This window comes from Pleurodeles waltl, chromosome 6 (assembly GCF_031143425.1).
Source record: "Pleurodeles waltl isolate 20211129_DDA chromosome 6, aPleWal1.hap1.20221129, whole genome shotgun sequence".
Classification (NCBI taxonomy): Eukaryota; Metazoa; Chordata; class Amphibia; order Caudata; family Salamandridae; genus Pleurodeles; species Pleurodeles waltl.
Genome location: NC_090445.1, coordinates 1,679,101,690 through 1,679,126,593, shown reverse-complemented (window position 1 = coordinate 1,679,126,593; position 24,904 = coordinate 1,679,101,690). Strand labels below are relative to the sequence as shown.

Here is a 24,904-nt window from a genome sequence, read left to right as displayed (position 1 = left end):
AAGTGAAACTAGTATGTCACCTGTGAAAATAGGGAAGTGAACAAGTGCCTCGCCTCTGCCACATGTGACAATAGAGAAGTGAACAAGTGCCTCACCTCTGTCACATGTGGCAATAGGAAAGTGAAACGGGTACCTCATCTCTTCCACGTGGCAATAAGAAAGCGAACGTGTGCCTCGCCTCTGCCACGTGACAATAAGAAAGTGAACAAGTGTCTCACCTCTGCCACATGTGACAACAGTTAAGTGGACAAGAGTCTCACCCGTGTCAGTGCCAACAGGAAAGTGAACAAGTGTCTCACCTCTGCCACATGTGACAATAGGAAAGTGAACAAGTGTCTCACCTCTGCCACATGTGACAATAGGAAAGTGAAACGGGTACCTCATCTCTTCCACGTGACAATAAGAAAGTGACCAAGTGTCTCGCCTCTGCCACATGTGACAATAGGAAAGTGAACAAGTGCCTCACCTCTGTCACATGTGGCAATAGGAAAGTGAAACGGGTACCTCATCTCTTCCACGTGACAATAAGAAAGCGAACGAGTGCCTCGCCTCTGCCACATGTGACAATAAGAAAGTGAACAAGTGTCTCACCTGTGTCACATGTGACAATGAGAAAGTGAACATGTGCCTCACCTGTGTCACATGTGACAATAGGAAAGTGAACAAGTGTCTCACCTCTGCCACATGTGACAATAGGAAAGTGAACAAATGCCTCGCCTCTGCCACATGTGACAATAGGAAAGTGAACAAGTGTCTCACCTCTGTCACATGTGACAATAAGAAAGTGAACATGTGCCTCACCTGTGTCACATGTGTCAATAGGAAAGTGAACAAGTGTCTCACCTGTGCCACATGTGACAATAAGAAAGTGAACATGTGCCTCACCTGTGTCACATGTGACAATAGGAAAGTGAACAAGTGCCTCACCTCTGCCACATGTGGCAATAGAATCGTGAAACAAGTCTCACCTGTGTCACGTGCCAATAGGAAAGTGAACAGGTGTCCCACCTCTGTCACATGCGGCAATACGAAAGTGAACAAGTGCCTCACCTCTGTCACGTGACAATAGGAAAGTGAACAAATGCCTCACCTCTGTCACGTGACAATAGGAAAGTGAACAAGTGTCTCACCTCTGCCGCATGTGCCATTAGTAAAGTGAAGTGTCTCACCTTGGCTACATGTGGCAAAAGGAAAGTGAACAAGTCTCACCTGTGTCATGTGCCAATAGGAAAGTGAACAAGTGCCTCACCTCTGCCACATGTGGCAATAGGATCGTGAAACAAGTCTCACCTGTGTCACGTGCCAATAGGAAAGTGAACAAGTGTCTCACCTCTGCCACGTGTGGCAATAAGAAAGTGAAACAAGTGTCTCACCTGTGTCACATGCCAATAGGAAACTGATCAAGTGTCTCACCTCTGTCACATGTGGCAATATGTACATGAACAAGTTTCTCACCTCTGCCACATGTGGCAATAGGAAAGTGACACAAGTGTCTCACCTCTGCCACCTGTGTCAATAGGAACGTGAACAAGTGTCTCACCTCTGTCACATATGGCAATAGGAAAGTGAACAAGTGCCTCACCTCTGTCACGTGGCAATAGGAAAGTGAACAAGTGTCTTACCTCTGCCACATGTGGCAATAGAAAAGTGAACAAGTGCCTCACCTGTGTCACATGTGGTAAGAGGAAAGTGAACAAGTGTCTCACCTGTGTCACATGCAAATAGGAAAGTAACACAAGTGTCCCTTCTCTGCCACATGTGGCAATAGTAACGTGAAGAAGTGTCTCACCTCTGTCACATGTAACAATAGGAAAGTGAAGAAGTGTCTCACCTCTGTCCCATGTGACAATGTAGAAGTGAACAAGTGTCTCACCTGTGTCACAAATGACAATAGAAAAGTGAACAGGTGTCTCTCACCTGTGCCACATGTGACAATTGAAAAATGAACAAGTGTCTCACCTTTGTCACATGACAATAGGGAAGTGAGCAAGTGTCTCATCTCTGTCACATGTGGCAATATAGAAGTGAACAAGTGCCTCACTTGTGTCACATGTGGCAATAGGAAAGTAAACAAGTGCCTTACCTCTGTCACATGACAATAGGAACGTGAACAAGTGTCTCACCTCTGCCACATGTGGCCATAGTAAAGTGAACATGTGCCTCACCTGTGTCACATGCAGTAAGAGGAAAGTGAACAAGTGTCTCACCTCTGTCACATGTGACAATAGGAAAGTGACACAAGTGTCTCACCTCTGTCACATGTGACAATAGGCGAGTGAAGTGTCTCAATCCTGTCCCATGTGACAATATAGAAGTGAACAAGTGTGTCACCTGTGCCACATGTGACAATAGAAAAGTGAACATGTCTCACCTGTGTCACATGTGACAATAGAGAAGCGAACAAGTGTGTCACCTGTGTCACATGTGACAATAGAGAAGTGAACAAGTGTGTCACCTGTGCCACATGTGACAATAGAAAAGTGAGCGTGTCTCACCTGTGTCACATGGGACAATAGAGAAGTGAACAAGTGTGTCACCTGTGTCATATGTGACAATAGAGAAGTGAAACTAGTATGTCACCTGTGAAAATAGGGAAGTGAACAAGTGCCTCGCCTCTGCCACATGTGACAATAGAGAAGTGAACAAGTGCCTCACCTCTGTCACATGTGGCAATAGGAAAGTGAAACGGGTACCTCATCTCTTCCACGTGGCAATAAGAAAGCGAACGAGTGCCTCGCCTCTGCCACGTGACAATAAGAAAGTGAACAAGTGTCTCACCTGTGTCACATGTGACAATAGGAAAGTGAACAAGTGTCTCACCTCTGCCACATGTGACAACAGGTAAGTGGACAAGTGTCTCACCCGTGTCAGTGCCAACAGGAAAGTGAACAAGTGTCTCGCCTCTGCCACATGTGACAATAGGAAAGTGAACAAGTGCCTCACCTCTGTCACATGTGGCAATAGGAAAGTGAAACGGGTACCTCATCTCTTCCACGTGACAATAAGAAAGCGAACGAGTGCCTCGCCTCTGCCACATGTGACAATAAGAAAGTGAACAAGTGTCTCACCTGTGTCACATGTGACAATAAGAAAGTGAACATGTGCCTCACCTGTGTCACATGTGACAATAGGAAAGTGAACAAGTGTCTCACCTCTGCCACATGTGACAATAGGAAAGTGAACAAATGCCTCGCCTCTGCCACATGTGACAATAGGAAAGTGAACAAGTGTCTCACCCCTGTCACATGTGACAATAAATAAGTGAACATGTGCCTCACCTGTGTCACATGTGTCAATAGGAAAGTGAACAAGTGTCTCACCTGTGCCACATGTGACAATAAGAAAGTGAACATGTGCCTCACCTGTGTCACATGTGACAATAGGAAAGTGAACAAGTGCCTCACCTCTGCCACATGTGGCAATAGAATCGTGAAACAAGTCTCACCTGTGTCACGTGCCAATAGGAAAGTGAACAAGTGTCCCACCTCTGTCACATGCAGCAATACGAAAGTGAACAAGTGCCTCACCTCTGTCACGTGACAATAGGAAAGTGAACAAGTGCCTCACCTCTGTCACGTGACAATAGGAAAGTGAACAAGTGTCTCACCTCTGCCGCATGTGCCAATAGTAAAGTGAAGTGTCTCACCTTGGCTACATGTGGCAAAAGGAAAGTGAACAAGTCTCACCTGTGTCATGTGCCAATAGGAAAGTGAGCAAGTGCCTCACCTCTGCCACATGTGGCAATAGGATCGTGAAACAAGTCTCACCTGTGTCACGTGCCAATAGGAAAGTGAACAAGTGTCTCACCTCTGCCACATGTGGCAATAAGAAAGTGAAACAAGTGTCTCACCTGTGTCACATGCCAATAGGAAACTGATCAAGTGTCTCACCTCTGTCACATGTGGCAATATGTACATGAACAAGTTTCTCACCTCTGCCACATGTGGCAATAGGAAAGTGAACAAGTGCCTCACCTGTGTCACATGTGGTAAGAGGAAAGTGACCAAGTGTCTCACCTCTGTCACAATTGACAATAGGAAAGTGACACAAGTGTCTCACCTCTGCCACCTGTGGCAATAGGAACGTGAACAAGTGTCTCACCTCTGTCACATATGGCAATAGGAAAGTGAACAAGTGCCTCACCTCTGTCACGTGGCAATAGGAAAGTGAACAAGTGTCTTACCTCTGCCACATGTGGCAATAGAAAAGTGAACAAGTGCCTCACCTGTGTCACATGTGGTAAGAGGAAAGTGAACAAGTGTCTCACCTGTGTCACATGCAAATAGGAAAGTAACACAAGTGTCCCATCTCTGCCACATGTGGCAATAGTAACGTGAAGAAGTGTCTCACCTCTGTCACATGTAACAATAGGAAAGTGAAGAAGTGTCTCACCTCTGTCCCATGTGACAATGTAGAAGTGAACAAGTGTCTCACCTGTGTCACAAATGACAATAGAAAAGTGAACAAGTGTCTCTCACCTGTGCCACATGTGACAATTGAAAATTGAACAAGTGTCTCACCTTTGTCACATGACAATAGGGAAGTGAGCAAGTGTCTCATCTCTGTCACATGTGACAATATAGAAGTGAACAAGTGCCTCACTTGTGTCACATGTGGCAATAGGAAAGTAAACAAGTGCCTTACCTCTGTCACATGACAATAGGAACGTGAACAAGTGTCTCACCTCTGCCACATGTGGCAATAGTAAAGTGAACATGTGCCTCACCTGTGTCACATGCAGTAAGAGGAAAGTGAACAAGTGTCTCACCTCTGTCACATGTGACAATAGGAAAGTGACACAAGTGTCTCACCTCTGTCACATGTGACAATAGGCGAGTGAAGTGTCTCAATCCTGTCCCATGTGACAATATAGAAGTGAACAAGTGTGTCACCTGTGCCACATGTGACAATAGAAAAGTGAACATGTCTCACCTGTGTCACATGTGACAATAGAGAAGCGAACAAGTGTGTCACCTGTGTCACATGTGACAATAGAGAAGTGAACAAGTGTGACACCTGTGCCACATGTGACAATAGAAAAGTGAACGTGTCTCACCTGTGTCACATGGGACAATAGAGAAGTGAACAAGTGTCTAGCCTCTGTCACATGTGACAATAGAGAAGTGAAACTAGTATGTCACCTGTGAAAATAGGGAAGTGAACAAGTGCCTCGCCTCTGCCACATGTGACAATAGAGAAGTGAACAAGTGCCTCACCTCTGTCACATGTGGCAATAGGAAAGTGAAACGGGTACCTCATCTCTTCCACGTGGCAATAAGAAAGCGAACGAGTGCCTCGCCTCTGCCACGTGACAATAAGAAAGTGAACAAGTGTCTCACCTGTGTCACATGTGACAATAGGAAAGTGAACAAGTATCTCACCTCTGCCACATGTGACAATAGGAAAGTGAACAAGTGTCTCACCTCTGCCACATGTGACAATAGGTTAGTGGACAAGTGTCTCACCCGTGTCAGTGCCAACAGGAAAGTGAACAAGTGTCTCACCTCTGCCACATGTGACAATAGGTAAGTGAACAAGTGTCTCACCTGTGTCAGTGCCAACAGGAAAGTGAACAAGTGTCTCACCTCTACCACATGTGACAATAGGAAAGTGAACAAGTGTCTCACCTCTGCCACATGTGACAATAGGAAAGTGAAACGGGTACCTCATCTCTTCCACGTGACAATAAGAAAGTGAAAAAGTGTCTCGCCTCTGCCACATGTGACAATAGGAAAGTGAACAAGTGCCTCACCTCTGTCACATGTGGCAATAGGAAAGTGAAACGGGTACCTCAGCTCTTCCACGTGACAATAAGAAAGCGAACGAGTGCCTCGCCTCTGCCACATGTGACAGTAAGAAAGTGAACAAGTGTCTCACCTGTGTCACATGTGACAATAAGAAAGTGAACATGTGCCTCACCTGTGTCACATGTGACAATAGGAAAGTGAACAAGTGTCTCACCTCTGCCACATGTGACAATAGGAAAGTGAACAAATGCCTCGCCTCTGCCACATGTGACAATAGGAAAGTGAACAAGTGTCTCACCTCTGTCACATGTGACAATAAGAAAGTGAACATGTGCCTCACCTGTGTCACGTGACAATAGGAAAGTGAACAAGTGACTCACCTGTGCCACATGTGACAATAAGAAAGTGAACATGTGCCTCACCTGTGTCATATGTGACAATAGGAAAGTGAACAAGTGTCTCACCTCTGCCACATGTGACAATAGGAAAGTGAACAAATGACTCGCCTCTGCCACATGTGACAATAGGAAAGTGAACAAGTGTCTCACCTTTGTCACATGTGACAATAGGAAAGTGAACAAATGCCTCGCCTCTGCCACATGAAGAAGCAATTCTGATATGCAAGTAAACTGGAGACGCAGCATCTATTTCATACTGTCCAGTACTAATCTCCCTCAGATGTACAACATACATCGGGTGGCATGCTTGTGGTGCCGGATTGCCTCAGAGCATTATGGGATATGTAGTCACAATCACTTGGCGAAAATACAAAAATCTCTAGGAAAAATCAGTTGTTCTGAGATTTCTGAACATCAGTGTACTGCGAGGATATTGCTTTTGGCCCCTGGATTGAGGTGATTTCTGCATGTGCCCTGGCCCCCCTTCTCTCTTTGTATGGTTGCCCTCTCCCCCCCCACACCATCCCTCCTTTTGAAACAGTACCACAGGTGCTACTCTGGGCGACGAGGGTGAGGCATTTGAATAACTGGAAGAGGACACAAAGTCATAGTGGCGATGGCATCCACTTGTATTCCTAACTGCATTTGTACACTAAAAATGCCCATTTATTCGCCTCGCAGTTGAGAATCCCAAGCAGGCTTTGTGAAACATGGAGTTTTGTAAATGTAATTTAGATGAGCAATGCACAGAGTGCCAAAATCAAGGTGTACATACATTAGATGAGTAGCCTTCTGAGCACGTGGACATATTTTAATCAAGTGCTTGTTCAATTAATATTCTTACATTTTTAGAGATTTTTTCTTCGTCAGATTACAAAAAAGGAATTATAAAAAATATAAATATATTGAACATTGTATCATTAAGGATTAGTTGCAGGCAGTCTTAAGGAAAGACCCAGCATTCCGTTCAGCTGCGGTACTGCTAGGTAGTATTTCTTGGGTGGAAACATGCTGTTCTGGTCTTCTTCAGGGCACGCTAGCCACCGACTGGATGCAAGACTGAAGGCCAGAGCAGCATCAGCCTGTAGCGAGAGAGAAGGTATTCAGTAGACCACCTAAATGAAAACTCAGTAAGCGGTGCCCTGTAAACATGACGTGAAGGCAGCATGTCTCTGCAGTGCTGCAGATTTTCCCGGCAGCAAAATTCCTGACTGGGATATTTCTGGAAGTATGCAGCTGTCACTCACACTTCCCATCGCCAGACCTCTTCTCAGTTTGTGCGGCAGAGATTGGCCCAAAATGAGACATGAAAGATGGTATGATGTACCGCAGGGGCCGCTTAAGACGGTCATTCAATTTGCCTGGTGGGTTCCGCATAATATTTTTTTCAGATGTATTAAAGAGTATAAACTGGTGAATAAATAGTGGCAAACAGTAAGGGAAATGTTTGGTGCAGTAAAAGCACAGTCATTTCAGTACCTTAATCTCCTTTGGCTTTGGGTGTATCTATAGTTGGGACGCTGACTATAGGTGATGGAAAGCGTATTGGTAACCGTGGATGGGTGAGAACACCTGAGTGATGGTAACTGTATTAATGAGGAGGACTGATGCTAGGTATCTAGGTGAGTGTGGATGACTGAGTGGTAACTTAGTGAGTGAGTAAGATCAAATGGCGATACGTGGATGAGTGAGGAGGACTGAGTACGGTAACTGGATGAGTGAGGAGGACTAAGTGATGGTAACTGGATGAGTGAGGACTAAGTTGTAACTTGCTGAATGAGGAAGATCGGGTGATGATAAATGAGTGAGCAGGGCTCAGTTAGGGTAAATAGATGACTGTGGGGCACTGAGTATGGTAACTAGATGAGTGAGCAAGTCCAAATGGTAACTTGGTGAGTGAGGAAGATCAAGGGATGATGAGTGTATGAGTTTGGAGGACTGAGATATGGAAACTGGATGAAAGAAGACTGAGTAATGGCAGCTGGTCGAGTGAGGAGGAGAGAGTTATGGTAACTAGATGAGGAAGGAATGCTTAGTTTTGTTAACTAGATGACTGAGGATAATGGAATGGTAACTCGGTAAGCGAGAATGACCAGGTGATCATAAATGGATGGCTGAGTGACTGAAGCTGGAAGAGTGTGGACAACTGAGGTACGGTAACTGGAGGACTGAGGAGGATTAAGTGATAACTAACGGACGATTGTCTTAGGGTAACTGGATGAATGAAGGGCTCCATGTTCTGTTAACTGGATGAACAAGGAGGACAAAGTTATGGTAACCGGATGAGCAAGAATGTCTGAGTGATGGTACCTAGATGAGCGAGAAGTATTGTGTGATAATAACTGGAATAGAGAGGAGTACTGAGTTATGACACCTGTATGAGTGAGGAGACTAGGGGATAACTGGTTGACTGAGGCCGAGTGAGTTATGGTGACTGGATGAATGAAAAGGGCATTGTTCTGGTAACTTTACATGTAAGGAAGACTCAAGGATGGGAAATTGATGAGAGAGTACTGATTGATTGTAACTAGGTTAATGAGGTGAACTTAGAAATAGTAATTGATTGGGCAGGACTGAGTGAGGATACCTGTATGATTAAGGATGACTTATTATAGTAACTGAGTGGATGAGGAAGACTGAGGGACGTCTACGGTTCAGTGGTGAGGGCTAAGTGTTGGTAACTCGGTGAATGAGGAGGACCACGTCATGATAAATAATTGAGCTGGTAGTATAAATGATGGTCACAGGATGAGTGGGAAGAACTAAGTGATGGTAACTTGATGAGTCGTTAGAGGTGAATGATGTTAACTGGATGAGTGGATAGAGGCGAATGATGTTAACTAGATGAGTGAGGAGGGCAGAATATGCTAAATGGATGATTGATAAGGACTTGGGGCCTGATTTAGATCATGGTTGAGGGGAATGCGGCGTCACAAACGTGAAGGAAATCCTGTCCGCCGCATTGCGATCCCGTTACATCCTATGGAGATCGTAATACGGCGGACGGGATATCCGTCACGCTTATCATGGAGTATTGCATCAGCTGAGATTTAAATCAGACCCTAAGTTATGTAAACAGGGCAACAGTGATCTAAGCAATGGTAACTGGACAAGTGAGCAGGACAGCGATACGTTCATTGGATGAGTGAGGAGAAGTGAGATATGGTAGCTACATGCATGACGAGGACTAAATGATACTAACTGGATAAGTGAGACGTACTAACCAATCGTAAGTGGATTACTGAGGTGGACTCAGAAATGAGTTGCTAGAGTTGGGACCAAGTGGTGATGAGTGAGGAGGACTGAGTGATTGTAGCTCCGGAAGATTGAGTGAATATTATGGTATGAAAGGTGACGACACTGATTGATAATTTAGATCTATTTTAGTTTAGATGCTTGGCACAGTCACTGCTAATCTAGCTCTCACTAGTGAAACAGAACACCACATATAACTTTATTTTTGTAATCAATTTTTTCTCTTTGGAAAAAAAATTGTAACACTTGTGTACCCTGGAAAAGCGCTTAATCCTCCCTTAGTCAAAAGTAAATTTACCTTCATTTCTGTGGTGCAAATCTACAGGGTAATTGATCAGAAGTGCTTGCACTCAGACGGATTTGATGGTGTTTTCTTCATTCTATTGAGTCACTCACCTGGAAAACCAGCATCATTCCCTCACACATAAAAAGTGTAACATTTCCATCACCCTTATAGGAGCATATATAGCCTCGACACCGCCAACTGGATGACAACTAACCACCTCAAGCTCAACTCCAACAAAACCGAGATCATCATCTTCGGACCCAACAAAACCACATGGGACGACTCCTGGTGGCCCATCGCCCTAGGCCCCGCACCCACCCCCGCAAACCACGCATGCAACCTCGGCATCATCCTGGACCCCTCCCTCTCCATGACACAGCAAATCAATGCTCTAACATCCTCCTGCTTCCACACACTCCGCACTCTAAAAAAAATACTTCAAATGGATTCCCCCAGAGACAAGGAAGACAGTCACCCATGCACTCATCAGCAGCAGACTAGACTACGGTAACGCCCTCTATGCCGGCACCACACTCAAACTCAAACGCAAACTCATGAGAATCCAGAACACAGCCGCACGCCTCGTCCTTGGCCTCCCCTGCTACGAACGAATCTCACCACACCTCTAATCCCTTCACTGGCTCCCCATAGACAATAGAATCGCATTCAAGACCCTCATCCACGCACACAAATCCCTCCACAACACCGGCCCAACCTACCTCAACGAAAGAGTGAACTTCCACACTCCCACACGCAACCTCCGATCAGCCGACCTCGCCCTAGCCACAGTCCCCCGCATCCAACACACCACCACAGGAGGCAGGTCCTTCTCCTACCTCGCCCCCAAAACCTGGAACTCCCTCCCCACCAACCTTCGCAAAACCAAAGACCTCCTGCTCTTCAGAAAGAACCTCAAGACATGGTTGTTCGAACAGTGACCCTCCCTGCTCCCCCTTGATCCCCTCCCCTCCCAGCGCCTTGAGACCCTCACAGGTGAGTAGCGCGCTCTATAAATTTTTTTGATTGATTGACTCTATGAAAAAGAAATATTCCTTCATTCATGATTCCATGGCTCATGATGTGAAATGTACTTTTGAAAATTGTACATGTGGTGCATTTTAAGTGTCCAAAAGCCCAAGTGGAACTTAAGTGTGCAAAAATATTTGTGAATTTGGGTGTAACTGCCCAAAGCTCTTCCCTTACCAAACACTCTCATCCATCAGTTAAGAATCTGCAACTCAGGCGTGTTGAACACTTCACCCTAGGCGTGCACCCCCACTTTTCTTAGCAATTAAAAACACGGCTGGCTTGCAGAGCATTTTTAGAAACAGATCTGTAAACATGTCAAGAAAGCAATTTGAAATAAAGGATAAAAGTACAATTCCAAAGAACTTGGAAAAAAATGTGAAGCATATTTTAATTAGTACCAAAATAATTCATGTTGGTTAACGGCTTTACTGACTATTCAAAATAATATATCATTTTTATGGTTGGAGCTTGCAAACATCTTTAAAGGCAAAAACACACCACAAAAGAGCAGAGTGTTCCAGCATTTTTTTTTACAAATCTGCTCTAATCTCTATAATGAGATGAACGTAAGCCATCGCGTCACCACTGTGGGACACATGGTCAACCTTCGTGATGTGGGCTCCGGTTTGGCTACTGCAAATTTATGGTTCCGTTGGAATTTTAGGGTTTAAGATTTTTTTATAGGTGATGGTGAGATGTGCCTGCTTCACAAGCATGAAACTGCAAATGCTATTTTTGTGTCCTTTCCTAAACTGCACTTCTAGGTTCCTGTCTGTAGGCTTGTTTTTCATGAAAAGATCAGCATGTGTGAAGTTTTATGGTCCCCAAGGTTCTTATATGAAGAGCCAAGCCTTCAGCTTCTTGCTGAACTCCAGAAGTGAGGAGGAGTCTCTGATGTGGAGAGGGAGGTTGTTCCATTTCTTGGGTGTGATGTAAGAGAATGAGCGACCTCCTGTTTTGATTTAGAAGATGCTGGGAATATGTGCAATTGAAAGTGAGGCAGAGAGAGAGATATTTACATGTAGAGGCCAAGTGTGAGGTGGACCCAGACTTGAGCCGATTTGTGAAGGTTTTTGGTGAGTTGGTGAAAGTGGCTATGGCTGTTCAGATATGCTGGTCCTGTGTTGTGTAGGGCTTTTTATGTGTGCCTGAGAAGATTGAATTGGATGTGCTTCCCATGATTGCTTAATTTGACAATTTCAGCAGCCAGGACCTTAATTTCAAAAAATTAAACATGACTTTTGTTTGCAGGCTTACTGTCTGACACAAGTAATTAACGTGCCTAGGGTTGTTGATGTTACTTTTGTATTTATCTCAGTATCAGAGAGGAAACGCCTAATTTCCCTGCCAAGGCATGATCATAAAATGTCTTACTTTGTGTGATTTAACTGTTAAACTGTGGTGACCGGCAGGCCATCAGAGCCAACACTGTTGTCCAAAATACAAGGCCCATTGATTTACACATGGGTCCAGTAATGAAGTTACTGGACCCATCTAGAATTATCTGGTAATATTCCTATGGCCGTCCACCAGCTGAAAGTAGCCAGAGCCTCTGGGTGAGGCCACTGGGTGAAAGGGTGGGTTGCTGGGGCAATCCTAATCAGAAGTAGAAAGTCCTGTAGAACTTTTCTCTTCTCTCAGAAAAGCCTCAGGGTTCCAACTGTAATTCCTGTTACCTCCACGTCAACCTGGAGTTGTTGATATCTCTAGTATTGCAATGTTGGTCACATCGGGATGGTGGGGTCCTTAACACGTCTGCACCCAGGACCTCCAATGCAGCCCTGTGAGAGGTTCAGTATGTGGGATATGGTACAAATCTGAAATAAGTAGCAGTGTTTAGGAAAGATGTGTAATCTAGCAAATATTGTAACCCATGGTCATGATGTAACTCCTGTGGATAGCTTTACGTGGTACATGGACAAAAGAATTGTTAATCGTGCAATGTAAAAAAAAAAAGTAGGGGATCTGTGTATTAGACTCCTGTAATGACCTGTCAACTTTTTATTTATAAATTGAGGCACTTGCTCGCACTTAGGTTACATTGTGAGTACAACCTTTTGTCATATTGAGAAACACAATATTAGTTTATATAGGTATATGGAAGGAGTGAGACTGTATAAAGATATAAAACTGAATGCCTTTGTTGCCCAAGAAACTGTGATTTCAAATTCTATATCTATTGACAATGATCTCATAACAGTGAAGAATAACTTTCCATAACTTATGGAAATGACATCAGTCTGATGAATTATGGATTTCATCCAATTAAAATGAGAGTTTCAGCAATATAACATGACCATGCATTTGGAGAATTAAGGGTGAGGGCATGAGATGGGCATTGTGGGGTGTACCAGTTTCATAGCTCAACATAACTGGTAAATGTTAGTGTTTTTAGGTTATAATTTCCTTTCAAACAAAGTATTTTAGGTGGAAATGTGCATAGGCTACATAATGGATAACTGTGTATTAAAGGTCAATAATATCATTGCGGGACACACCACACTTGAAGGAGCTCCACTGGCTTCCTATACACAAAAAAAGCACAATTCATCCTCCTCACACACACACCTTCGAGGCACCACATAACACTGGCCCTGCAGACCTCGATAATCACATCTGCTTTCACAAACCTTCCAGAAATGTCCACTTGTCTGGACTCCTGCTTGCACACATCCCACGCATATGGAAAGCCGGACCCATCAGTTGAGTCGTCTCCTACATCGTTCCTAAAGTGTGGAATGACCTGCCACAACTCATAAGAGCCTCCCCTTCTCAAATTCCACAAGACGCTGAAGACCTGGCTTTTCGAGGAGTCCCACTGAGCCCTAGGCGTGGCTAGACATGGACCCGTGCAGCACCAGGATACCCTCTCGGGTGATCGTGCACTCTACAGATCTGCATATCATAACACAACATGATGACGTAATAAACAACAAATGTGAAGTGGTTTCTAAATGTCATCAGGACCACGAGCCGGCAAGGTTGGACTAACATACTCATTACACACTTTGTATTTTTGACAGTTGTTTATTCTGGTTCTGTTAACACAGAATGGCCTTGTCAATCAGGAAACTATTCAATGCAGGTCCTAAAACACGTTTATCGCTATTTGGCCTCTCATATTTTCTACAGATTACGAGACAGCTGATCAGCATTGTATCTTCAATCTCCCCTTCCCCAACCAGGCTGATTATTCCTTTTTTATGGAATGTGGTTTTTAAAAGCATCCAGTTGTAAACCCTGAATTCCTAGAGTATTGCTAGACATGCACTATTTAGTACAATTCATTTCACGGTTTCAAAGTGCAATTTAAAGCTTGCTGTTGTGACAGATATACAAGGTAGCTCAGTGGACTGATGCCAGCGTTATAGAGGAATGTGTGTAATCTGAACATCACAGGTTGAATCGTGCAATGTCCACTCAGGCTTTCCTTTTTCTAAGCTCGACAAAATGAGGGACGGTGTGGTGAGTATATAATAACCTTTTCTCGCATCTAGACACCATACACATGGTAACTCGTGCTATATAAATTATGAAGAATATTGTTAATTGCTGCCTTATTATTATTGCCATAAATCATTCTATCATGTCTATTCTTAAAATTCTGCATCCTGATAAGTCTCTGTTCTGTTCTACACTGTAAAATGTTCCCTCTATTTCATAGGTTCGACCCCCACGACCACAGGTACCTAAGCGACCCAAGAGCAACGTGGCCATTGAAAGCCAAAGGAGTTCTGGCTCGAGCCCTGAACAGTAAGTGCTCTCTCTGTGAGTTTACAGGGTCTTTTGTGTACATAATTCAACACATTCATTATTTTAGGTACATTTTCAGTGTTTTACTGTGTGTGATATGTAGTGTTTCCCTATATTCAGGACCGGGAAAGTTTATACTCCCTCTGGTCACCACGGGATTATTTTTTTCCAAATTCTGGGCTAGAAATTATGTGCCTTACTTCTGCCGCCCTACATTTTTCACTCAAGGGCTCATCAACAGGGGTGTTTTATGGGCTCTGCTTCCTCATTACCCAGGCTCCAAGATCAGTGGTCTTCAAACTCTGGGTGCCCAGAACCTAGGGGAGATCAGAACATAAGTGTGCCTAGAACCTACGGGAGCTCCGAACATAAGGGTACCTAGAGCCTACCGGAGCTCACAACATGTGTTCCTAGAACCTACAGGTGCTTAGAGCGTAGAAGAGCTCAGAACATAAGGGTGCCTAGAACCTACAGGAACTCAGAACATGTGTTCCTAGAACCTACGAGAGCTCCGAACCTAAGTGTGCCCAGAAGCTATAGGAGATCAGAACATAAGTGTGCCTAGAACGTACGGGAGCTCAGAACACGTGTTCCTAGAACCTACGAGAGCTCCGAACCTAAGTGTGCCCAGAACCTATAGGAGCTCAGAACATAAGTGTGCCAAGAACCTAGGGGAGATCAGAACATAAGTGTGCCTAGAACCTACGGGAGCTCAGAACATAAGGGTACCTAGAGCCTACCGGAGCTCAGAACATACGGGTACCTAGAGCCTACCGGAGCTCAGAACATACGGGTACCTAGAGCCTACCGGAGCTCAGAACATAAGGGTACCTAGAGCCTACCGGAGCTCAGAACATAAGTTTGCCTAGAACCTACAGGAGCCCAGAAATATAAGTTTGCCTAGAACCTACAGGAGCTCTGAACATATGTGTGCCTAGAACTTACAGGAGCCCAGAAACATAAGTGTACCTAGAATCTATGAGAGCTCAGAACATAACTGTGCCTAGAACCCAGGGGAGCTCAGGACTTGTGTGATTAGAATCTACCGGAGCTCAGAACATAAGTGGAGGCTTGTTGGAGCCTGGGCCACGGGAGACAAGAGGTGCAAGGGATTAATGTGCAGGTTTGTACATTTGTGCTGCATACAAGTTCATTCTTTTCACACCCAGTCTTTGCACTCCCTCATTTGCTGGTAAGCACGAGTGCAAACCGGGTGCAATAATCTGCACAATCATTTGTATGGACATTCTTTATTTTTCACCCAAAAGTACAAAGTGGATTTAAACCCGAGCCAAACTGGCAGCCAGGCCAGGGGCTTCTACGTCTGATTTTCTTCCTGGACCTTTGGTCTTTGTTTTGTGAGAGAACGGAATCACAACAAACCTCTTGGATTGAAATGTACAAATATGATAACATCTGTAGGAAGTTGGCTCTGTATGTGCTATTTCAAAGTAAGGAATAGCATGCACAGAGTCCAAGGGTTCCCCTTAGAGGTAAGATAGTGGCAAAAAGAGATAATACTAATGCTCTATTTTGTGGTAGTGTGGTCGAGCAGTAGGCTTATCCAAGGAGTAGTGTTAAGCATTTGTTGTACATACACATAGACAATAAATGAGGTACACACACTCAGAGACAAATCCAGCCAATAGGTTTTGTTATAGAAAAATATCTTTTCTTAGTTTATTTTAAGAACCACAGGTTCAAATTTTACATGTAATATCTCATTTGAAAGGTATTGCAGGTAAGTACTCTAGGAACTTTGAATCATTACTTTAGCATGTATACTTTTTACATAAAACACAATAAGCTGTTTTAAAAGTGGACACAGTGCAATTTTCACAGTTCCTGGGGGAGGTAAGTTTTTGCTAGCTTGGACAGGTAAGTAAATCACTTACAAGTCTCAGGTTTGGGTCCAAGGTAGCCCACCGTTGGGGGTTCAGAGCAACCCCAAAGTTATCACACCAGCAGCTCAGGGCCGGTCAGGTGCAAAGGTCAAAGAGGTGCCCAAAACACATAGGCTTCAATGGAGAGAAGGGGGTGCCCTGGTTCCAGTCTGCCAGCAGGTAAGTACCTGCGTCTTCGGAGGGCAGACCAGGGGGGTTTTGTAGGGCACCGGGGGGGACACAAGTCAGCACGGAAAGTACACCCTCAGCAGCGCGGGTCGGCCGGGTGCAGTGTGAAAACAAGCGTCGGGTTTCCTTTAGTTTTCAATGGGAGACCAAGGGGTCTCTTCAGCGATGCAGGCAGGCAAGGGGGGGGCTCCTCGGGGTAGCCACCACCTGGGCAAGGGAAAGGGCCTCCTGGGGGTCACTCCTGCACAGAAGTTCCGTTTCTTTAGGGGCTGAGGGCTGCGGGTGCAGGGTCTCTCCCAGCCGTCGGGAAATGGAGTTCAGACAGTCGCGGTCAGGGGGAGCCTGGGGATTCCCTCTGCAGGCGTCGCTGTGGGGGCTCAGGGGGGACAACTTTGGTTACTCACAGTCGTAGAGTCGCCGGAGGGTCCTCCCTGAGTTGGTTGTTCTCCACCAGTCGAGTCGGGGTTGCCGGGTGCAGTGTTGCAAGTCTCACGCTTCTTGCAGGGAGTTGCAGGGGTCTTTAAATCTGCTCCTTGTAACAAAGTTGCAGTTCTTTTGGAGCAGTGCCGCTGTCCTCGGGAGTTTCTTGTCTTTTTCGAAGCAGGGCAGTCCTCAGAGGATTCCAAGGTCGCTGGTCCCTTGGAAAGCGTCGCTGGAGCAGGTTTCTTTGGAAGGCAGGGGACAGGCCGGTAAGTCTGGGGCCAAGGCAGTTGGTGTCTTCTGTTCTTCCTCTGCAGGGGTTTGTCAGCTCAGCAGTCCTTCTTCTTGTTAGTTGCAGGAATCTGAATTCTTAGGTTCAGGGGAGCCCTTAAATACTAAATTTAAGGGCGTGTTTAGGTCTGGGGGTTTAGTAGCCAATGGCTACTAGCCCTGAGGGTGGGTACACCCTCTTTGTGCCTCCTCCCAAGGGGAGGGGGGCACATCCCTAATCCTATTGGGGGAATCCTCCATCTGCAAGATGGAGGATTTCTAAAAGTCAGAGTCACCTCAGCTCAGGACACCTTAGGGGCTGTCCTGACTGGCCAGTGACTCCTCCTTGTTTTTCTCATTATCTCTCCTGGACTTGCCGCCAGAAGTGGGGGCTGGGTCCAGGGGGCGGGCATCTCCACTAGCTGGAGTGCCCTGGGGCATTGTAACACGAAGCTTGAGCCTTTGAAGCTCACTGCTAGGTGTTACAGTTCCTGCAGGGGGGAGGTGTGAAGCACCTCCACCCAGAGCAGGCTTTGTTTCTGTCCTCAGAGAGCACAAAGGCTCTCACCGCATGAGGTCAGAAACTCGTCTCTCAGTAGCAGGCTTGCACAGACCAGTCAGTCCTGCACTGAACAATTGGGTAAAATACAGGGGGTATCTCTAAGATGCCCTCTGTGTGCATTTTTTAATAAATCCAACACTGGCATCAGTGTGGGTTTATTATTCTGAGAAGTTTGATATTAAACTTCCCAGTATTCAGTGTAGCCATTATGGAGCTGTGGAGTTCGTTTTTGACAGACTCCCAGCCCATATACTCTTATGGCTACCCTGCACTTACAATGTCTAAGGTTTTGCTTAGACACTGTAGGGGCATAGTGCTCATGCACATATGCCCTCACCTGTGGTATAGTGCACCCTGCCTTAGGGCTGTAAGGCCTACTAGAGGGGTGACTTACCTATTCCACAGGCAGTGGGAGGTTGGCATGGCACCCTGAGGGGAGTGCCATGTCGACTTAGTCATTTTCTCCCCACCAGCACACACAAGCTGGCAAGCAGTGTGTCTGTGCTGAGTGAGGGGTCCCTAGGGTGGCATAAGACATGCTGCAGCCCTTAGAGACCTTCCCTGGCATCAGGGCCCTTGGTACCAGGGGTACCAGTTACAAGGGACTTACCTGGGTGCCAGGGTTGTGCCAATTGTGGAGACAATGGTACATTTTAGGTGAAAGAACACTGGTGCTGGGGCCTGGTTAGCAGGGTCCCAGCACACTTCTCAGTCAAGTCAGCATCAGTATCAGGCAAAAAGTGGGGGGTAACTGCAACAGGGAGCCATTTCTTTACACAAGCCCCCCCCCAGCCCACAGGCCAGGAGACTCAGCCAAAGCTGGGAGAGTCTTCCTAGTCTGTCAGGCGAGGAAGAATAGAGGAAGTGGGCTGGTTTGTTGCAGGGCCTACTCTGCCTTACATCCTCCTGTTCAGGTCATTCCCTCTGGGGAACTGACCCACTTCCACAGTGATAGGACCTAGTCTGAACTGCCTCTTGTCTGTGCTTTTTATGTCTTCACCCATTCTCTCTATTTTGGGGTTAGAGGTATCCACCTCTGCTAATCTTATCTTAGCCAGGGTCACCCCTAGCTTACCCAAAGAGGTTACCCAGAGCTGGAGTAACCCCACCATGACCAACAGGGTCAGGGGGCCTAACTTGCTATTTGGCATGGGGTCTGACCACCATGCCAAGGATAGTGCAGCCATAAAGGCTAACACCCAGCAGAGGCCACTGACAGCTGTCAGTGCCCAGAACCACACCTTTAGCTCTTCACCTACAAGGGAAGGGGCTAAGTTACAGGCTTCTTTGGGTTCATGGTGCCTGTCTGCTGTATTAGAGTGGGGGGTTACCAAATCTTGTAGTAAACACCCTTCTTCCACTCTTTCTTCTGTTAGCTGAGGGGCCACCCACTCAGACTTAACAGTTGCCTGACTAGCCAGGACTTCTTGTGGGTCAGGTTGGACTTTATCAGAGCCACTTTTGGAGTTCTCCCCTACTGGAGCAGAATCTCCTTGGCTTGCTGGAACCTTGGCTAAAGGTTGTCCACCTTTCCTACTCTGTTTCCTTTTCTTTTTCTTCTGGGGCCTACTTGCATTTACTGCAGAGGCAGGCACTCCAGAATCCTTGGGAGAGGACTGGCACTGGACCAGTTCCTCTCTTGGGCTCTGACTAACCTCTGGGTAGTCATTTCCAAGGAGACAATCAAGGGGGAGGTCTGTACTGACTACCACCCTTCTCCAGCTAAAGGTCCCACCCACTTCTATGGGCACAAAAGCCACAGGCCTATCAGTGACCCTGTCTGGGCTAACTCTTACTCTGGCCATCTCACCTGGGATGTACTGGTTTGAGAACACCAGCCTGTCATGCACAATAGTGTGACTGGCACAAGTGTCTCTCAGGGCAGTGGCTGGGATTCCATTCACCAGTAGGTGGTGGAAGTATCTACTTCCCTCTGGAATCTCCAACTCACCTGTTGGGCCCTTTTTCCAGTTGAAGGCTATGAAGACCTCCTCATCTGAGGAGTCATCCCCAATGGCTACACTGGTCACCCCTGGGATTTTGCTAGGGGGTTTGTTTTTGGGACAAGAAGTGTCCTTGGTGTGGTGCCCTGTCTGTCTACAGTTATGGCACCATGCCTTAGTGGCATCCCAGTTCTTACCCTGGTACCCACCTTTGTTTTGGGTTGTGTCTCGGGGCCCACCCACCTGGTCTGGTTTTTGGGGGCCTACAGAGGACTCTTTTTCTTTGTTTCTAGTGTCACCCACTTTCTCCTGAGGAGGTTTTGTAACCCCTTTCTTTTGGTCACCCCCAGTGGAAGTTTTGGTTACCCTAGTCTTGACCCAGTGGTCTGCCTTCTTTCCCAATTCTTGGGAAGAAATTGGACCTAGGTCTACCAGATACTGATGCAACTTTTCATTGAAGCAGTTACTTAAAATGTGTTCTTTCATAAACAAATTATAAAGCCCAACATAGTCATGCACTTCAATTCCAGTTACCCAACCATCCAGTGTTTTCACTGAGTAGTCAACAAAATCAACCCAGGTCTGGCTCGAGGATTTTTGAGCCCCCCTGAATCTAATTCTATACTCCTCAGTGGAGAATCCAAAGCCCTCAATCAGGGTACCCTTCATGAGGTCATAAGATTCTGCATCTTTTCCAGAGAGTGTGAGGAGTCTATCCCTACACTTTCCAGTGAACATTTCCCAAAGGAGAGCACCCCAGTGAGATTTGTTCACTTTTCTGGTTACACAAGCCCTCTCAAAAGCTGTGAACCATTTGGTGATGTCATCACCATCTTCATATTTAGTCACAATCCCTTTAGGGATTTTTAACATGTCAGGAGAATCTCTGACCCTAGTTATGTTGCTGCCACCATTGATGGGTCCTAGGCCCATCTCTTGTCTTTCCCTTTCTATGGCTAGGATCTGTCTTTCCAAAGCCAATCTTTTGGCCATCCTGGCTAACTGGATGTCCTCTTCACTGGAGTTATCCTCAGTGATTTCAGAGAGGTTGGTCCCTCCTGTGAGGGAGCCAGCATCTCTGACTATTATGCTTGGAGTCAGGGCTTGAGAGGCCCTGTCTTCCCTAGATAGGACTGGTGGGGGGGAATCACCCTCCAAGTCACTATCATCATCCTCTGTGTTGCCATCCTCAGAGGGGTTGGCTCTTTCAAACTCTGCCAACAGCTCCTGGAGCTGTAGTTTGGAAGGTCTGGAGCCCATTGTTATTTTCTTTATTTTACAGAGTGACCTTAGCTCCCTCATCTTAAGATGGAGGTAAGGGGTGGTGTCGAGTTCCACCACATTCATCTCTGTACTAGACATTATGCTTCTAAAAGTTGGAATACTTTTTAAGAAACTAAAACTGGTTCTAGAATCTAATTCAAACTTTTACCAAACTTTTAAACTCTAAAAGAAATGCTAACAGGGACTAACACAAGGCCCTAGCAGGACTTTAAAGAATTTAGAAAAATTTCAAATTGCAAAAATCAATTTCTAATGACAATTTTTGGAATTTGTCGTGTGATCAGGTATTGGCTGAGTAGTCCAGCAAATGCAAAGTCTTGTATCCCACCGCTGATCCACCAATGTAGGAAGTTGGCTCTGTATGTGCTATTTCAAAGTAAGGAATAGCATGCACAGAGTCCAAGGGTTCCCCTTAGAGGTAAGATAGTGGCAAAAAGAGATAATACTAATGCTCTATTTTGTGGTAGTGTGGTCGAGCAGTAGGCTTATCCAAGGAGTAGTGTTAAGCATTTGTTGTACATACACATAGACAATAAATGAGGTACACACACTCAGAGACAAATCCAGCCAATAGGTTTTGTTATAGAAAAATATATTTTCTTAGTTTATTTTAAGAACCACAGTTTCAAATTTTACATGTAATATCTCATTTGAAAGGTATTGCAGGTAAGTACTCTAGGAACTTTGAATCATTACTTTAGCATGTATACTTTTTACATAAAACACAATAAGCTGTTTTAAAAGTGGACACAGTGCAATTTTCACAGTTCCTGGGGGAGGTAAGTTTTTGTTAGCTTGGACAGGTAAGTAAATCACTTACAAGTCTCTGGTTTGGGTCCAAGGTAGCCCACCGTTGGGGGTTCAGAGCAACCCCAAAGTTATCACACCAGCAGCTCAGGGCCGGTCAGGTGCAAAGGTCAAAGAGGTGCCCAAAACACATAGGCTTCAATGGAGAGAAGGGGGTGCCCCGGTTCCAGTCTGCCAGCAGGTAAGTACCTGCGTCTTCGGAGGGCAGACCAGGGCGGTTTTGTAGGGCACCGGGGGGGACACAAGTCAGCACGGAAAGTACACCCTCAGCAGCGCGGGGGCGGCCGGGTGCAGTGTGAAAACAAGCGTCGGGTTTCCTTTAGTTTTCAATTGGAGACCAAGGGGTCTCTTCAGCGATGCAGGCAGGCAAGGGGGGGGCTCCTCGGGGTAGCCACCACCTGGGCAAGGGAGAGGGCCTCCTGGGGGTCACTCCTGCACAGAAGTTCCGTTTCTTTAGGGGCTGGGGGCTGCGGGTGCAGGGTCTCTCCCAGCCGTCGGGAAATGGAGTTCAGACAGTCGCGGTCAGGGGGAGCCTGGGGATTCCCTCTGCAGGCGTCGCTGTGGGGGCTCAGGGGGGACAGCTTTGGTTACTCACAGTCGTAGAGTCGCCGGAGGGTCCTCCCTGAGTTGGTTGTTCTCCACCAGTCGAGTCGGGGTCGCCGGGTGCAGTGTTGCAAGTCTCACGCTTCTTGCGGGGAGTTGCAGGGGTCTTTAAATCTGCTCCTTGTAACAAAGTTGCAGTTCTTTTGGAGCAGTGCCGCTGTCCTCTGGAGTTTCTTGTCTTTTTCGAAGCAGGGCAGTCCTCAGAGGATTCCGAGGTCGCTGGTCCCTTGGAAAGCGTCGCTGGAGCAGGTTTCTTTGGAAGGCAGGAGACAGGCCGGTAAGTCTGGGGCCAAGGCAGTTGGTGTCTTCTGTTCTTCCTCTGCAGGGGTTTGTCAGCTCAGCAGTCCTTCTTCTTGTTAGTTGCAGGAATCTGAATTCTTAGGTTCAGGGGAGCCCTTAAATACTAAATTTAAGGGCGTGTTTAGGTCTGGGGGGGTTAGTAGCCAATGGCTACTAGCCCTGAGGGTGGGTACACCCTCTTTGTGCCTCCTCCCAAGGGGAGGGGGGCACATCCCTAATCCTATTGGGGGAATCCTCCATCTGCAAGATGGAGGATTTCTAAAAGTCAGAGTCACCTCAGCTCAGGACACCTTAGGGGCTGTCCTGACTGGCCAGTGACTCCTCCTTGTTTTTCTCATTATCTCTCCTGGACTTGCCGCCAGAAGTGGGGGCTGTGTCCAGGGGGCGGGCATCTCCACTAGCTGGAGTGCCCTGGGGCATTGTAACACGAAGCTTGAGCCTTTGAAGCTCACTGCTAGGTGTTACAGTTCCTGCAGGGGGGAGGTGTGAAGCACCTCCACCCAGAGCAGGCTTTGTTTCTGTCCTCAGAGAGCACAAAGGCTCTCACCGCATGAGGTCAGAAACTCGTCTCTCAGTAGCAGGCTTGCACAGACCAGTCAGTCCTGCACTGAACAATTGGGTAAAATACAGGGGGTATCTCTAAGATGCCCTCTGTGTGCATTTTTTAATAAATCCAACACCGGCATCAGTGTGGGTTTATTATTCTGAGAAGTTTGATATTAAACTTCCCAGTATTCAGTGTAGCCATTATGGAGCTGTGGAGTTCGTTTTTGACAGACTCCCAGCCCATATACTCTTATGGCTACCCTGCACTTACAATGTCTAAGGTTTTGCTTAGACACTGTAGGGGCATAGTGCTCATGCACATATGCCCTCACCTGTGGTATAGTGCACCCTGCCTTAGGGCTGTAAGGCCTACTAGAGGGGTGACTTACCTATGCCACAGGCAGTGGGAGGTTGGCATGGCACCCTGATGGGAGTGCCATGTCGACTTAGTCATTTTCTCCCCACCAGCACACACAAGCTGGCAAGCAGTGTGTCTGTGCTGAGTGAGGGGTCCCTAGGGTGGCATAAGACATGCTGCAGCCCTTAGAGACCTTCCCTGGCATCAGGGCCCTTGGTACCAGGGGTACCAGTTACAAGGGACTTACCTGGGTGCCAGGGTTGTGCCAATTGTGGAGACAATGGTACATTTTAGGTGAAAGAACACTGGTGCTGGGGCCTGGTTAGCAGGGTCCCAGCACACTTCTCAGTCAAGTCAGCATCAGTAGCAGGCAAAAAGTGGGGGGTAACTGCAACAGGGAGCCATTTCTTTACAACATCGCACAGGCTTCTTGTGTGAAAATGGCTGAAACATTAAACCCCAGCAGTGACAAGGACACTCGGGCAGGTTCTCATGTTTCCTCCTGTCTCTTCTGGTCTTTCTTGCACAAACACCATGTCAGTCTGTTTTGCTTTCTCCCCTTGGTAGCTTTTCTCTGCATCCTTGTGCCAGTGAAGACAATGTTTAAAGTAACTGGCGAACGAGGAAACCTGCATGCATAGCTCCTCGCTGCAAACTTCCAGCTACTTCAAGGAGCTGCCAGGCTTTGCAGAATCTCTCGGTGTGTGTATAGTGCTTAATACAGGTTATAAATGCTCACGACTCTTAGTAGCTAAGGGAAGTGGGGCACATGGTAATACCCTGATTTTACAGGATTCCACAGGGTTTGGGTAATTGGGGAACCCAGGATTAGAGCCCAGCTCACCGAGTCACCAGATCTCCTAGGCATCTACAGTACAGGAACTTCAGTCAGAGCCCTGGGCATCAGCGGGGGGACTACTTTAGTCTAGCACACAGTATCCCTCCCTGTAAACTGTACATAAAGTCAGTACTGGACCAACAGAGGCTATATCCAGGAGGCGATGATAGCGTCAGATACAATTAATTTAATTAATTAACAGGATTCTAAAATCGAAAAATAGTATCCATTTGCTATTTTTCCTAACTTATAAACGGGTTGGGTTTTGATAGTTTTATTTCCCGTTGCTATGGTGGTGTTGCTTCTTAAGGCACTTTCGTATGCTCTGTTTTTCTCCTGATTGTTATTGTAAAACAATCCAAGCCCATATGTTGCTTAATAAGTGAGATCAGTTAACAAAATATAAATTACGCCTTCCCTCCAATGTAACAAG

The 24,904-nt window shown here is 46.3% G+C and overlaps 1 protein-coding gene across 4 annotated transcripts in view; it reads left to right on the top strand.

The window, feature by feature from the left end:
* The window catches only part of DENND1A (DENN domain containing 1A), a 1,115,636-nt gene that overhangs the window by 1,016,396 nt on the left and 74,336 nt on the right, over nucleotides 1-24,904 (top strand). For all 4 annotated transcript variants that reach the window (XM_069241713.1, XM_069241711.1, XM_069241712.1 and 1 more), the window contains one exon: nucleotides 14,380-14,468. In XM_069241713.1, the coding sequence (XP_069097814.1) occupies nucleotides 14,380-14,468 (89 nt within the window). The remainder of the gene's footprint in view (nucleotides 1-14,379; nucleotides 14,469-24,904) is intronic.